The 15,981-nt window shown below is 51.4% G+C and overlaps 1 protein-coding gene across 2 annotated transcripts in view; it reads right to left on the bottom strand.

Annotated features, from left to right (window-relative positions):
* Ptpn1 (protein tyrosine phosphatase non-receptor type 1) overlaps window positions 1-13,689 on the bottom strand; it is a 48,083-nt gene extending 34,394 nt beyond the window's left edge. For both annotated transcript variants that reach the window (XM_042699265.1, XM_042699266.1), the window contains exon 1: window positions 13,484-13,689. In XM_042699265.1, the coding sequence (XP_042555199.1) occupies window positions 13,484-13,546 (63 nt within the window). In that variant the 5' untranslated portion in view covers window positions 13,547-13,689. The remainder of the gene's footprint in view (window positions 1-13,483) is intronic.
* Window positions 13,690-15,981: the final 2,292 nt, after the last annotated feature.

The raw sequence follows: 15,981 nt of genomic DNA, 5'->3' as shown, positions 1-15,981 counted from the left end.
AAGGCAGGGTCAGAGGACATCAGGAGCTACACAGCCCCTCCCCCACCTGCAGAAAGCACTAGTTCTCTCACTGGGGGACAGGTTACACCCAGGAACTTAATAGAAAGAGTAAGAGAAAACTATGCTGAATAAATGGTAGGTCAGTAACCCATAATTCACACAATACCACAAACTCACAACTCCCTACTAACCACTCACTATTAACAAGTGTCCAATCCATGACCCTGTCAGATAACACCGCAAGAACTACTTCCTAGAAGTCTTCTGTTTTCTGCGTCAGGCCCTGCAAAACTGAACAGAACCACCCAGCAGCACCAGACAAGTGAAATGACCGGCTGGCACAAAAAGATGAAAATCACTGGAAACAAAGGACTTGAAACTCTGGACAGGGGTAGAGGTTCACACTTACAATCCCAGCAACTTGGGATATAGAGATCTAGAGGACTGCAGATGGAGTCCAGCCCATGGAATTAATGAGAGCCCCATCCCAATCAACAAGTAGCCATGGTGGTCCACACCTGCAATCCCAACTACATGGGAGGCTGGAGATAGGAAGATCATTGTCTGGGTCACCTGGGCCCAAAAAGGGATGAGGGTTTGCCTCAAGCAAGAAGTCTTGCCTGGTAAGCAAGAAGTCTTAGTTTGAACCCCATTACTGCCAAACAAAAGAAAGACATGACAGAGTTGCTATAAGGAAGAAACAGGAATTACAGAACAGGTCTAAATGTAGTCCCGTCAAAGAGAAGATTGCCCTGAGTGAGAAGTGGAATAAAGGAGGTTCCAGGGAGGGGAAGCCCTATCAGGCTCCTGGGGACAGCACAGCCACCAACTCCCAAGAGAAGAAAGCTGAGGAGCACCTGGGAGGGGCCAGCTCTCAATGGGAGGCCACTACTGCTCCCTGGGCCAATGCATGCCAGACGACCTGACCAAAGGCACGGAAGAGACACCGGGGTCAACCCTGAGGACCTCCTCACCCAGGCCCAGAACACACAGACGATGCCCAGACAATGTCCAGAACACACAGACAATGCCAGACCTAGGGCAGCAGGATGGATAAAGGAGAGGGAAGGAAAGAGTTCCTGGAACCAGAGAAGAAGATACCAGACTTGGGAGGGCAGATGTAACAAGGTGCAGAGTGGCTGACACTCACCATCACATGCATGCACACATACACGCATGCACACATACACGCACGCGTACACACACACACACACGCATGCACGCACACATCCTCAGTGGCTGACAGTCACACCCCACATACATCCTGGCTAATAGTCACCCAGCATGCATGGGAGACCTTCCTTCCCAAGACTGTCTAGGTTTGAGAACAAGAACATTGGCCAGACCTCAGAGCCAGCAGCATCTCTATGCCATGACTGGGGAGAGTGAAGGTCACTGGAGGAGCAGGGACTAAATCCCAACATGGCACTTGAGTGGGGTGAGGCTGCAGGGTCTCAGCAGCCCGGGCTTCCAGGAGGAGCCAGTCGGAAAGGCCAGGGATGGTGAAGGCAGGTCTGGAGGCCCAGGGTGCAGGTGAGTCGTAACGGAGACGCTGCACCGCCCCCGTGCCTCAGGCTGTCCCCTCAGTGACAGAGAAAAAATCCCAGAGGGGAACCAGAAGATGAAACCCACAAGACCACCCCTGTCCTTGGTCGAGGTGCTGCTTACCCTGCTGTGGCCTTTCCCTTTTGCATCTCCACGTGAGGCTCAATGATGACTACTGGGGGATGGGTTTGTTTGGTTTTGCGACAGAATCTCCTATGTAGCCTAGGCTGGCCTCAAACTTGTGATCCTCCTGCCTCCACCTCCTGAGTGCTGGGATTATAGGGAGGCATCGCCATGCCCAGTTCAACACTTTTTATTAACTAAGTAGGCTGGGAAGATAACTTGCAGTAAAGGGCTGACCTAGAGTATGTTCCATCCCTAGCACCAGAGAGAAAGAGCAAGAAAAGGAGGGAGGGTGGGCGGGCAAACAAACAAACTATTCCTACATATAAAATTTAGGGCTAGACTTTTCTTTTTCTTTTTTTTTTGTTGGGTATGGTGGATCACAACTGTAATCCTAGCCATTTGGGGGGCAGGGATCAGGACCCAGTGTTGGGTCCTTTTGAGGGGGGGAAGGGGGTGCAGGGGGGAAGCTAGTGTCTCACAATGGAAACAACCATCTTTATGACTTGCTCTAATTTGTCCTGATAACAGATGTTTAAGGACAGAAGAAAGAGCTCAGCATACAACTAACAAGCACTTTTGTTGCTAAACAGGGATGGAAAGAGCCTCAACACCAAAGCTTCTCTGTAGCCTAAATGTTTGCTTTCTTCATACTGTCAGAGAGACTAAGTAGACAAACCATCTAATCATGAGCTCAGCCCACGATGAATGCAGTCATTCCTAAGAAAGCCACCAAGCCCCGTCATTAACAGCACTGCTTCCGGGGGAGCTCAGCAAGTGAACTTAGGCAAATCACTTTTGATAAACTCCCACGGTATGACCAGATTCACTCTAATTGTCATCAAAAATAGCTCATGGAAACAGGCTGAACATGGGACCAACACATAATCATACTCAGTTGCCCAAGGTGGGAAAATCTGAGGTGGTAACTCAACTTCCTCAAAACAGGAGAGGGCACTAGGGAGGGCAGGAGGGAGAGTGACCCGCATGGCGGGTGCCCTTGTCTGGACCTTCACAGTCAAAAGTGCTCCCTCCCGCCGGGCGCCGGTGGCTCACGCCTGTAATCCTAGCTACTAAGGAGGTTGAGATCTGAGAATCGCGGTTCAAAGCCAGCCCGGGCAGGAAAGACCATGAGACTCCTATCTCCAATAAACCACTAGAAAACCGGAAGTGGCGCTGTAGCTCAAGTGGTAGAGCACTCGCCTTGAGCTGAAGAGCTGAGGGACAGCGCCCAGGCCCAGAGTTCAAGCCCCATGACCGACAAAAAAAAAAAAAGTGCTCCCTCCCTTCAGCAACCAGCCCTTACCCCTGCTCTCAGGGCAGTACACAACCACACACAAAGCTAGGCATCAGGTTAGTTCTAGCACTGATGTTCAAGTTCAAGAGAAAGGCCACCCTGGAGTGGGGATTCTGACGTCAATTTTCCCCACCGCCAGGTGTGAGTCCCAGAGAGCATGGCTACAACCCACAGAAGGGAGCCACGCCCTTAGTTTAGCAGACTAGTGCCACAGGGCTCAATACAAGGTGACTCTATGTAAGAAACCAGAAACCCAAATCTGCATGCCACCTCTCCACTGTGTGAACCAAGTAAAACATGAGTGTCAGCAGCTACCACATAGGTAAGAGGTTAGAAAACTGGAGGAGGTGAGCCAAGCTGCGAGAGGAGGTAAGCCAAGCTGAGAGACAAACCACATATGTTTCTCTCCTAGGCAGAAGCTCTCACCAGGAGGTGATAAATCATACAGGACTCTAGTATCCACACACAGTGAGACCAACGGCCGATACTTCTAGGGGAGGAGCACAAAAGCACAATGCCTATGTGCCTCTGATCATACAAAGTAATATTTATCGAGATTAAAATAAAAAAAGAAAATTGGACAAAGGTCAAAACTACCAAGTACCTTTTCATATGTGCTAACAGGTGAGGCCAGGTGAGGCCGTCTCCTCCCTGCATCACTGGGAAGTAAAGCCATGCTGGCTCACAGGTCTCATCCTCTGCCACTCAAGGACCCGCAGCAGTCACAGCCACTGGGACTCCAGGCCACCCACAGCCCCGGTTGGGGGGAGGCGAGCGGGGGGGGGGGGGGGGGGAAGCAGGGTAGAAAATAGAGACAGCTTGGAAGCCAGGCTTAGATCCAGGCAGACTAGCATCTACTTAAGGAAAAGGCTTTGTCTATCACAGGTGGGCTGAGGAAGGGCTTCTATCTCCAGCAACAAAACCTTGCAGTGCTGCCCATAATCTTTTTTTTTTTTTGCCAGTCCTGGGGCTTGAACTCAGGGCCTGGGTACTGTCCCTAAGCTTTATCACTCAAAGTTGGCGCTCTACCACTTGAGCCATAGCTCCAGCTCCACCTCCAGCTTTTTGGTCATTAACTGGAGGTAAGAGTCCAATAGACTTTCCTGCCTGGGCTGGCTTCAGATTGCAACCCTCAGGGGCTGGGAAGGTGGCTCAGTGGTAGAGTGCTTGCCTTGCATGCCTGAGGCCCTGGGTTCGATTCCTCAGCACCACATAAGCAAAAAGAAAAAAGCCGGAAGTGGCACTGTGGCTCAAGTGGTAGAGCACTAGCCTTGAGCTGAAGAGCTGAGGGACAGCGCCCAGGCCCAGAGTTCAGGCCCCATGACCGGACCCAAAAAAGCAAACAAACAGATTGCAACCCTCAGTTCTCTGCTTCCTGAGTAGCACCAGCACCTGGCATCTCCTATGCCTTTTAAGCTGAGCTTACCCTTCAGCAAAAGCTCCAGACCTGGATAGAAAAACTTAATTTACTTGCTGGAAAAGGTGAGGCACTATGGAGCAAAAGGATCCATGATTTTAACGCAATGCCATCACCTTCCAAACTGTCCAACCTTCAAAGAATTGAGAAAAGATTGAAGCATAACCATCAAATGCAGAGTATAGATTACGATCTACCTTCTAAATGTTGTCATTCTAGAAAGCATGTTTTAGTGGCAAAGGATGCAAAGCTAGCAGGGAACTGCCCTAAAATTAACTCACGCCACAAATAACTCAACATACTTAGCACTTCCGTGTGATCAGCCTACAAGACCAGACATTAAAGGCATTTACCAAACTGAAGGTAGATGCCAGCCCAGTCCTTTCACTCCAGTGCCCCTTCTTCCCTCCACAGAGGCGCTGGCACATAAACATGCTCAGGATGCCACTGGTTAACCAGGGGACAAGTACAAGGAAGGCACCAGAGCCAGTCTCACCATAGACAGAACTGCACAGTCCACACAGCTCTTCTGCTGTTAGAAGAGCAGCCACCTCCGCACACGGCAGAGGAAATTTTCAAGCTGGCCACACCCATCTCCAGCTGTGGCCACACTGACAGCTCAGGAAATGCCAGGCTTCTCCCTCAAACCCAAGTGGGCTTCCATCTTCCATTGCCTACTTCAGAAAGCCACGTCTTCCAGCAAACAAAGTCTGTTGGGGAAGACCAGTTTTCTTGGTCTCTGTCAAGGAGAACAAGTTGTGAAAGGAGGCTGAGTGGAAAGTGGGCGTTTGTGGAAAAGGTACGAGGTTTGGTCCAGCTCAGCCTCACACCATTCAGGATTACCTGTTGGTAAATGTTCTCCCAAGTTTTGTGATCTGTTTGGGGAAAACTTAAGCTCCTATGGGAAGAGAGCAATGGTTAGGGAAGAGAACAGACCCAGGCCCTGCAACTGCTCACATCAGGTGGTGAGCTGCTCAAGCTCCCAAAGCATTCTAGTGAGCAGGCAGAGCAGGCTGGCAAAGAAGGAAAAGTAGTAGGCCTGGTTGGGTATGTTTAGTGTGAGCAGGCTCAACAAAACTCTGCTAAAGGCACTCAAATTTCTAGGATTTATACACACTGCCAGAAGTGCAGAATGAGTATGTAAAAATGCTTAGGAAATGGGAGTTATGAAGAATAGAAAGGGCCCGTGAGCACCCAGCAACGGAGGCTGGTGGTGTGCTCCATAGAGGACCTGCCTAGTAAGTGCCCAGCCAGCCGAGTCCAGACAGACAGACAGACAGACACACACACACACACACACACACAAAAGGGGGGAGTGGAATTCAAGTTTTTCAACAGAGATGTAGACTAGATAACAATTAAGTGCCTAAACCAGCTGGTACCACAGAGGAGTGCTCAAGCAATTGGGAGCTGGGTGCAATCCCAGCTACACAGGAGGCAGAGGCAGGAAGATCAGCCCGAGAAAGTTAACAAGACACTGTCTCAAAAAAACAAAACAAAACAAAACCCAAAATATAAACAACATGGTTAGCAGTGTGGCTCAAGTGGTAGCCAGCTTGCAGGAGGCCCTGGGCTCAACCCCCAGCACAAATGAAAAGGGAGGACGTGGCTGTCAACCTGGGTAGGCTGAATGCCCACTTCACGGACCCTGGCCACAGGGGGCTGTGCCCAGGCCATGGACAACATGTGGTAAAGCTTCTAATTCAAGGTGTTGTTCAGATACTGTGCAGATCAGAGCAAAACAATAGAGCAAAGTAACAATGATCACAGCGTAAGAGGAAGTACCCTCCCCATAAAAGACCCCTGGGTGGATGCCTTCTCAGAAGCCTCAGGGTCTGGGCAAAGTTTAGCCATACAAAAACTCAGAACTCAGAGAAAGGCAAACTAAGCCATGACTGTCCACATAGTGGAGCAGGACAAAACTACCAGGGATCTGCTCAGTGGTACGTGTTCAGCCGTCAGGGGAGCTCACACCCAAGTCACTGTATTACGCAGATGGTTGCCCTGTTTGTTCTGAGGGAAGTTCCATTCAGACATGATTTCACCCTTAGAGGTTTTTATATAAGTCATGTTTTAAGAGCACGCCAACGATGTGGAATAATTATCTGATACTCGCTTTCCTGTAAACAATCCCACAACAACATACTCCTTGAGTAACCAGAACCCATGAGAATAAAAACAGCGAGCTGTTTGCCGGAAGTTGCTGTGAGGATTTTCAATAACTCTTCCATAGGAAGAGAAGAGCCAGGAGATCCATTACACAGAGCTCCTACCTCTCCCTCAGCGGGAACCACCCTGTCGTTTTGCAAACCGTCTTCTGGCTTCACACTCTTTGGGAATTGTGCGGCTCTCCCACAAAAGCCACCAAGAGCCCAGGGTTTGCCTTCATTTTTAAAGAAAGCTACATCTTAGAAGTTTTCTACATGAGGGCTGGGAAGGTAGCTCAGTGGTAGAGCGCTTGCTTTGCATACATGAGGCCCTGGGTTCGATTCCTCAGCACCACATAAGCAAAAAGAAAAAAGCCGGAAAGTGGCGCTGTGGCTCAAGTGGTAGAGCGCTAGCCTTGAGCTGAAGAGCTGAAGGACAGCGCCCAGGCCCAGAGTTCAGGCCCCACGACCAGACATAAAAAAAAAAAAAAGAAAGAAATTTTCTACATGAGCCCACCTGGACCTGGAAACAGGTTTCCCAGAGGAAATGTTCTCTCTCCACTCACCACAGGTAAGCACTCACAACTAAGCATCACACCCACATACATACACACACACCTGTCACATCTGTACTGTTTTGTCCTTAGTGTGACAAATCAGTTTTCGTCATGCACAATGCACATTTGCGCTTTCTGGGAAGGACAGGCAGCAGTAGGTGATGCCACACAAGGCAGAGCGCCGTGTCTGCCGCTGGGGTCCCCAGCACTTCCTCCCAAGCACAGCAGTGTGTAAAGCGGCACCTTATTCAAATAAAGAGGCCACATAGAGGTTTCTCTCTAAAATCACAGCATAAAGAGCAGCTAGTCTTCATGAATACCACTCAGCTGAACCTTCCGTGAATTCTCAAGAATCAGTTCCTCTCTCGTTATAAGAAAACCACCCAATCATGAGAGGACTGCAAGGGGGCCAGGCAGCCGGACTCCCCAGCTGCGAGCCCCGCTTCCTCAGTGGTCCACACCCCTTGGGAAAAACACCAAGTCCTGGGCTGCTAACCCCACCAGCAAGCCCCCATGATGTCCCATTGTACCTGCCTGCCCTTGACAAGATCGAGGGACCACTACAGCTTTTACAAGGATTATTTCAGAAACACTCAATGCTCTTTTGAGTACATTAGGGACTTTTATTATTTTCATTCGTGGTAAGCTGGGCCAAGACCATTTTTACCAAAGAGGATGAGCCAGAAAGAAGACAGGAAGGGACCCAGGTGGCATTGAGCGCTACAGCTGAGACTACAACTCATACCAGTCACCAAGGACATTAGGAAGAAAGGTTACAGCCTTCTCTTGGCCCTAAGGTGGTCTGATCAAAGGGTTTGAAAAAAAAAAGAAGAAAGAAGAAAGAAAACATACCTTTCCTTACTATAGTCTGAAAAGCTCAGACTCTGTGAGGGTTTACTTTATGGGGAAGTGTGTTCTATGTCCCACAATTAGAATATTCTAAGAAACAGCTCCTCACAAGGGCCCAATGGAAGGCCTGTGCGGACAAGTGGGGTGTGCTGAGGCCTCTGGCAGTCCTGGTTCCTGAGCCGGTCCCACACCAAGTGCAAACCTCCTGTTACATCTCAAAAGGATGCGGTGAGTCTGTGGGCCCAATCTCCAGCCTCTCTTCTCAGGCCACACACACAACCCCAGTGGAACAGAGCCCAAATGCAGCATTTTCCTTCCAGCTTCCTCCATGGCTGGCCCTACTTCTACAAGAGGACTTGGGACCCAGTCTCATACAGCTACACAACTGGGCTAGCCAAGCATGACAACGGAGTCAGTGCCAACGCTTGTGGAACTGTATGATGAACAGGACAGATGGCACAGGTGACCTGGGGCAGCAGGGGCCCCAGCCAGATCCAGGATAAAAACACACAGCAGCAGCTAGAAGGAGCAGGACTTTGGTTGTCTGGAAGGCAGACACGGGGCTCAGAGCAGAACCCCCTGAGCTCCACACACTGGAACAGGAAGGTACAAGCTGTGCCGAGGCACCGCCTTGACCGATAAGACTGAGCCCAGAGCCCAGCCCTTTCCCCACCTCTCCCAGGGCTGGCTGGCTGGGGCTGCAGGGGAAAAGGCGACTGCACCTTGGCTGCTGTGCATTATGATTCGTGGGAGTGTCAGGCTCCATCTGTTTTCAAGCCAGAGCTATGGTGACCATGAGAGGAGTGACCCATGGAGGGGACGTGGGAGAGGGCTGAGGGCCCGACTAACTGGACAGTTCTAGTCACTTTTGCAGGGCCAGCTACAAACTGGAATGGAGGCCAGTGACCCACCCAGGAATGTGGGAGAGAGAACTGAGAGCTCTCCAAGGTTCCCAGCATTCCCGGACACTCAAAACACGCCATGGCATGGCTGGTGCCAGACTACCTCACCTGGGAGACAAAGACCAGGTAGGTTCCAGGTTTCCCGGCACGGGCAACATCAGCCTATTTTCCAGTATTAGCTGTTACCAGGAACAAATTAATATAAACACTGCAGGGGAAAATGCCAAATTGTACAAAATACATATGCACTCATATGGGTCTTTGAAAAGGATCCATGACTAAAAGAATGGCACAGAACAAACACTGCCAAAAGGATTCCACAACCAAAGCCATCAGAAGAGACAATCTAAAAAATGAGAGAGCCAGGTGGCCTGGCATAGGCCTGTAATCCTACCACTGGGAGAGGTGAAGGCAGCTTAAGTTCAAGGACGGCTTGGGCTGCAAAAGAGACCCTGCCTCAAAAAACCATGAACTGAGGACGGAGCTCGGCTAGGGATGGATATGCAAGGCCCTGGGCTCCATCCCCAGTACGACGGGGTGGGGGTGGAGGGTGGAAGTAGGGGGAGCAGTATTTCTGTAGTTCATAATCTGAAAAACCTCTCCAGGAAGTTTCATATCCACTTTTATCCTTATAGCAGTACAAATTCAATTAATTACACCATTCAATACCAAGTATTCTGTATAGGTTTTGAAGAGTTCTTTAAACTGAAATGCTAAATGGCATTGAGAGGAAGGTAATGGGATCATTTACCCATTTTCCATTACTCCCCGCTAACTTCAGCACCACCTGACAGGATTCACTTCCTCCCAAAGCACATACATACGCAGCAGAGTTCTTCCTTGCACAGATTCAACTTGTGCTCCCAGACAATCACAGAGGTCTTACACCATTTCCCAAGTGGCGACCAGACACCTAAAATTAGTTCACACAAAGAAGCAGGGCTGAACTAGAGCATGGTAGGCTACAGGGTCACACACGATGACTAGAACGCCCCAATCTCCATGGCATTTCCGCTTGTCTTTTTGTTGTTGTTGTTTTTAATTGAAGTGAGTCATAATATATAGATCTTTCTCCTCTGCATAAAATCCAGGGTTTTTTTTTTTCCTCCAAAGACACTGGTGTTTAAATAAACATTATTGGAAGCTTTTACTATTTGTCTTCTTGGAATGTAGTCTATATAGCAGCAGGAAATTTTAGTGCATTGTAACTACGCTGCAAGATGGTTTTAAACCCAGTCAGACACTAGACTGCATTTCACAATGAAGCTAGCTATAAAAGCAAATGCCAGCCGGAAGCATGGCCCATTTTACAAAGCCTGCCTGTAACCTGGACTAAACCTTGCCTCCCAGTCTCAGCTACTGGGGGTATCTCCTTCACTCTGATAGACAGTCAAGTCATTCACATTGAAAAAGGTGGCCTGTGACAAAAAAAACCAACAACAACAAAAAAAACCAACAACAAAAAGCCAAACAAAACAAAGAATCTAGAGACAGAAGGCAGCGCACCTGTGAGGCAATAGCCCCCGGCAGCTCAGGCCATCGGTGCTCACTTGCACCTCTCTGGGCACCTGCCTCTTGCTCACCAGCCCTTTTCCTCTACAGGCTCTCTTAGGACACAAGGCCAACTTCAACATGAGGCTCACTGACCTCAAACCAGACAATCTTACATCACTTACATACTAAAAACGATTTGAAAGCTGTCCACATATGCTGACAAAGCTGGCTTTTTATAGAGCCGGCTGTGTATTAGACCAACCCTACTTAGAAGCTTTACAGATTAAAAGCATGGCCACACTCACTTTATCAAACCCAGCCAGGAAAGATCTTTGCCTGAAACATTTGTTTTCTAAGCTGCCAGTTGTCAGCCCTCAAAATGTCCACTTGGCCCTTTGTTCTTTTCCCATTTGTTCCAAGTCTGTGCACCTTTTGTTCTAATTAGAGAAGTCAGAACGAGAAATGATTACACGGCACAGATGATGTGTAGTATTGTATTTGCAGCAGACAAAATGACTTTGTCTAAATCTGTCCCCATTTCGATGTGCTATATTAACTTGCTAAACTTCCATTTTCTGCCAGTAGTAAACACATTTCTTTTAATTCTTGAAAAACAAATAATGAGTTTTGGTAAATTACACACACAGTGGAAAAGTAGCTAACTTCAGCTCACTCAGGGTCATTTTAAGTTGTTTAAATGGCACAATGGTAAGATTAAAAAGCCAGTTTTAAGTTTAGAAAAGAGAAGAGTAAGCCAGACATGGCTCCCACCTGTGACCCTAGCTACTGATCTGAGGATCACAGTTCAAAGCTAGCCCCGGGCATGAAAGTCCACGAGACTCTTATCTTTAATAAACCACAAAAAAAAACCCGAAAGTAGCCCTGTGGCTCAAGCGGCAGAGTGCTCACCTTGAGCTGAAGAGCTCAGGGACATCACCCAGGCCCAGAGTCCAAGCCCCACAACCAACAAAAAAAAAAAAAAGAAAGAAAGAAAGAAAGAAAGAAACCACTTCAAGGAAAGTAGCAGTCCATTAAGCAGGTGGAGAAATCTTTTTTTTTTTTTTTTGGGTCCGGTCGTGGGGCCTGAACTCTGGGCCTGGGTGCTGTCTCTCAGCTCTTCAACTCAAGGGTAGTGCTCTACCACTTGAGCCACAGCGCCACTTCTGGCTTTTTTCTTTATGCTTATGTGGTGCTGAGGAATCGAACCCAGGGCCTCAGGCATGCAAGGCAAGCGCTCTACCACTGAGCCACCTTCCCAGCCCCGCAGCTGGAGAAATCTTAACATCTTGATGTTTAAATGGAGAGATTAAAGGATAATCAGGAAAATTAATTAAAGTTCAACCTGGCCCAGGCCACTAGCATTCTGAACAGTTACGGTTGAGTGTCAGGTCAGACCACTCTGACCAGAAGCTCTAAGAAACTCCAATCAAACAAACCTTCTCTGTGTCATAAACTTATTGTGATCGGCTAATTTCATGTAAAGATGCTCTGTGTTCTATCATATTGTTTGCTACTGGATACAGAAAATGTGTTCCTTTATTTCCAGTCACTGGTGGACTTCATTTGATGCTGGTCATGGAATACGAACATTACAGCGGCATTCGTCACGCTTATACGGATGAGTCTGTCAGAAGCTTATCTACCCAACAGCCAAGTGGAAAGAATCCTGACAAAGAGACTTGAAATCAAGGCCGCCAAGAAAAGGCTTTTGTTAGGCCAGCACACCAAAAAACTGCATAAACTATTTTTTCCCCTTGAAAAAAATTTCAAAATAGATTTCAATACTAAAGCAAATGGATCTCATAGTTTTCCTTTGGAGTCTAAAAGCTGGAAACAGAATAAACTGTCCTCTTCCTTGACACATGTAGCAAAACCTATTTTTACAGGGCTTGTTGAAGATACCAAACAAGTGTGGTTTTGGCTAATCCTCACACCCCCGCAATGACATTTAATCAGGAGCACACATTTTCTTTAGAAGCTTGTGGAAGACCTCTTGGTGTTCTTAATCTGATGTTTTAAACAAGTGAAAAATTCTACCTTCCTAGCTATTTATTCGTACCACAACCCACCCCTTGATGAGACAAGATCAATCTCAGCGCTGGTAGAAGATGCCCAATTCAGAGAAGATTAGCCGTGAAGGTTCCCTGCACCTGGCCTGAAACAGGAGCAGGTGGACCAAGAGGGGTGAGTGCTGCAGGCCCCTGGCTGGAAGGCTAGCTAGCCTGTCACTCCGGCCCGAGGCTCGCCCTCCCTCCCTTCACACAGCAGAGGGGTGGCGCCGTAGGGGGAGGAGGCTGTCACCCTCCACCTTCTAGGATGCTATTCTGTTTACCGCACCTTCTCCCACCCCGAATTATGTGCGTCTGTGTCAGTCCTATTCTGTCCCAAGCTCTGCGGGAGAGGGGGTCCCGCTTGCCTCCTTCAACGAAGGCCACCTCCAGCGCCTAAGCACGGAATCGCTGACCAGCTCAAACCAATAAATGAATGAACAGGAAGGGGGAAGGGGACTGTCATCCTGGGGCCTCGACGCACACCGAGCCGGGGGAGAGGAAACGTGATGGCGGTGGGGGGAGCCTTTCCCCCGGGAGACAAAGGAAGAGAGTCTGGGGTGGTCCTGTCCAGAAAAGGAAGTCGTGGGGGCGTTCAATCAACCTGGGGGACAAAGGGTGGACGGCAGGGGGCGGGGCCGGGAGCTGGGACTCCTCCGGGCTGCAGAGGTCACCGAGGCTGGAGGGTACCGGGATGTGGGGCTGAGGGGGTGCGGGGTCCGGAGGGCACTGGGGAGCGGGACCCAGGGGGTGCGGGGCCCAGAGGGCGCCCTGGGGACTCATCTAAGAGGTGCGGGGCTCGGGGTCGGAAGACACCGGGAAGTGGGGCGCAAAGGGGTGCGGGGCCCGGGGTCGGATGGCACCGGGAAGTGGGGCGCAAAGGGATGCGGGCCCCGGAGGCGATGCGGAGGGGAGCGGGTGCTCAAAGAGGTGCGGGGCCCCGGCGGGGGACAAAGACGGCGGCGGCCGGCGCCGCGGAGGGCTCGAGTCCCCCGCCGGAGCGCCGAGGCGGAGGGCGCGACCCGAGGGAGAACGGGCCGGGCCTGAGGAGCAGGAAGGAGGCAGCGGCCTAGGCGAGGGCCCGCGCGGCCCGGCGCTCCGTACCTGGTAAATGGCCGCCCAGCTCCCGGCCTTGTCGATCTGCTCGAACTCCTTCTCCATCTCCATGGCGGACCAGTGCGGCAACTGCGCTCCTCCTCGACCCTACCCGCTGTCGGCCGCTCTAGGCCGCGTCGCGCTCCCGAGCCCCGAGGCCCACCGTCAGCCTCAACTCCCGCCGCTACCGCCGCCCTCGCCGCAGCCGCCGGCGCCGCCGCCGCTTCTTCATGTCAACCCGGCAGCCGGAAGTGCGCACCCCGCCCGCCGCAGGCCCCGCCCCAGATACGGGAGAGCCAATCAGCGCTCGAGGATCTTAAGAAGCACTTCCGCGGGGCGGAGCCGGGGGTGGGGCTGAAGGGAAACGGTCTCGGCCCCGCGAGACGTCTGGCTGCGCGCGCGTTCCTCGGCCCCCTAAGGGAGGGGGGGCGGGAACCCGCGCGCGGGCGTGGCGCGCGCTGTTGCCTAGGCGACCCCGAGTGCCCACCCTCCGCGCCGGGGCGCGCTCGCGCCGCGCGCCGCAGAGTTCAACCCGGACCGGAGAAGTTGAGTCGGGGCGAATGAGAGGACTGGGCAGGCAGCGCCGAGGCCCCGCGCCGGGCTCCGGCTGGGCAGCAGGCCCACGCCGTCCCGCAGGTCGGGAGAGTTTCCCGGGCACCGGGGTGCCGTGTCACAGTCACCTGGGGATGCGCGGGGTGAGGCGGTCTGGACACCTCCGAAGGCCCCGGCGGCCCGGCGTCCATCTGCTCCCCACCGGCATCCCCAGCCAACTGCACTTCCGGTGATCTTGCAGCTCCCGTGGGGAGGAAGGTGAGACTGCCCTGCTCCGTCCCCGAGTTCCGTGCAGACCACGGCCGAGCGCGCCCCGCAGCCCAGGCCTGCGCCCCCTTCCCCCCTGGCCGCGACCCCCCCCCCCCCATGCCCGCGAAGGCCAGCCCTCTCCTCCGGCGTGGCCCCGCGGAGAGGACTGGAAGCTGGCGACCTCAGAGAGCTTCCTTCCAACCACGCCGTCCGGGACCAGACTCCAGGCGTCCAGTGAGTGCCTCGAGAGGACCTGGGCAGGCGACGGCTGGTCGCGCTGTCTCTGTTTTCTCCTTAGTAGGAGGAGATGATAATCGTGCCCCGCTGAGGAGAACATGAGCTCACCCACACCTTAGTGCCCTCAACCAGAGGCCGAGGACCTGAGATCTTACTGAATAAGTACAATTGGTTTGACAGGCAAATGTTGCATGGGGGAATGATCAGATGTGGCCTCTTGTGGGGAAGATCTTGGGTGACTCCAGCCTTAATTTATGCCTGATGCTGTGGCTCATGCTTGTAACCCTAGCTACCCTGAAGGCTAAGATCTGAGGATCAAAGCTCAAAGCCAGCCTGGGCAAAGACTCTTATCTCCAATGAACCACCAAAAAGCCTGAAGCAGAGCTGTGGCTCAAGTGGTAGAGAGCTAAGAGACAGCACCCAGGCCCTGAGTGAAAGCTCCTTCTTTGCTAGAAAACTCTGAGAGCGGGAAGAAAGCTTGACATCTGCACTTGCATTTTGCACCTGTCTCCTTTGCCCTGAGTCTCTTTCCTGCAATTGCCCTGAGGTCCAAGACGGACAGGACCACAATGAGCAACTTCAGCCACCTGTAAGGAATAGCAGAGCCCTGGGGACAGACGGCTCTCCAAGGAGGGACAATTTCCTGTAATTACAAGGCTACGCCTGCAGCAAAAGTCATCCCAGGGAACCAGATTGCTTCTCACAAGCAAGAGAAGAACCTGGGAAACCCCTGAAAGAGCCAGCACTGAGATCCAGTCAAGCAGGCCTCGCTTTACCAGGATTGCTCAATTGTGCCACTTCCCTTCCCCTCCCTGTATTTACACCTAAAGCTCATGTCAGTACCAGAGATAGGCTTCGATGGATGGTCTCTCCATCTTCCCTCCTCTCTCTGCCCCTCACCACTCCTGGTGGGCCACTGGCGAGGCCTGATATGTTGGAAGTCCTTGAGTGGGGCCTCTGGCCTAGGCTAGGACTCCCACTTCCAAAACATCATTAAAATATTAATCCTGAATAAAATACCTAATCTCAGGTGCCCATACACCTGTACTCAGCATATAGAATGTTTTTGCCCTGTCCTGGAGAAAACCTCCAAGACCATCCCCACCTTCCTAGAATAAAACTGAATTCCTAATCCCAACTCCCAAACCCACTTGACCCACCCCTACCTGCTCCCGCTGCCTAGCTTACACAAACTGTGTCCTTCACCTACACTTCTCCATTTTCCACCTCAGGACCTTTGCACCAGCTGGTCCCCACCCCCCCTCCAGTGATTCACTCTACCAGAAGATCTCCTTGCCTCTCCTGTCTCAGGCCAGGTGTCACCTCCCCAGGCAGGTTCCATGTAAAACAGCTCTAGCTCTTTCTCTCCCACAGCCCTTGCCACTTGTATCATAGCACTGAACTCTATGTACACATGCATGGATGTGTATACCTGTGCATTAGATACATACACACACATACTCACACAT

This window comes from Dipodomys spectabilis, unplaced genomic scaffold (assembly GCF_019054845.1).
Source record: "Dipodomys spectabilis isolate Male_0828 unplaced genomic scaffold, ASM1905484v1 ptg000240l, whole genome shotgun sequence".
NCBI classification, from domain to species: domain Eukaryota; kingdom Metazoa; phylum Chordata; class Mammalia; order Rodentia; family Heteromyidae; genus Dipodomys; species Dipodomys spectabilis.
The sequence above is the reverse complement of the archived record's forward strand: the minus strand, read 5'-3'. Positions and strand labels throughout refer to the sequence as shown.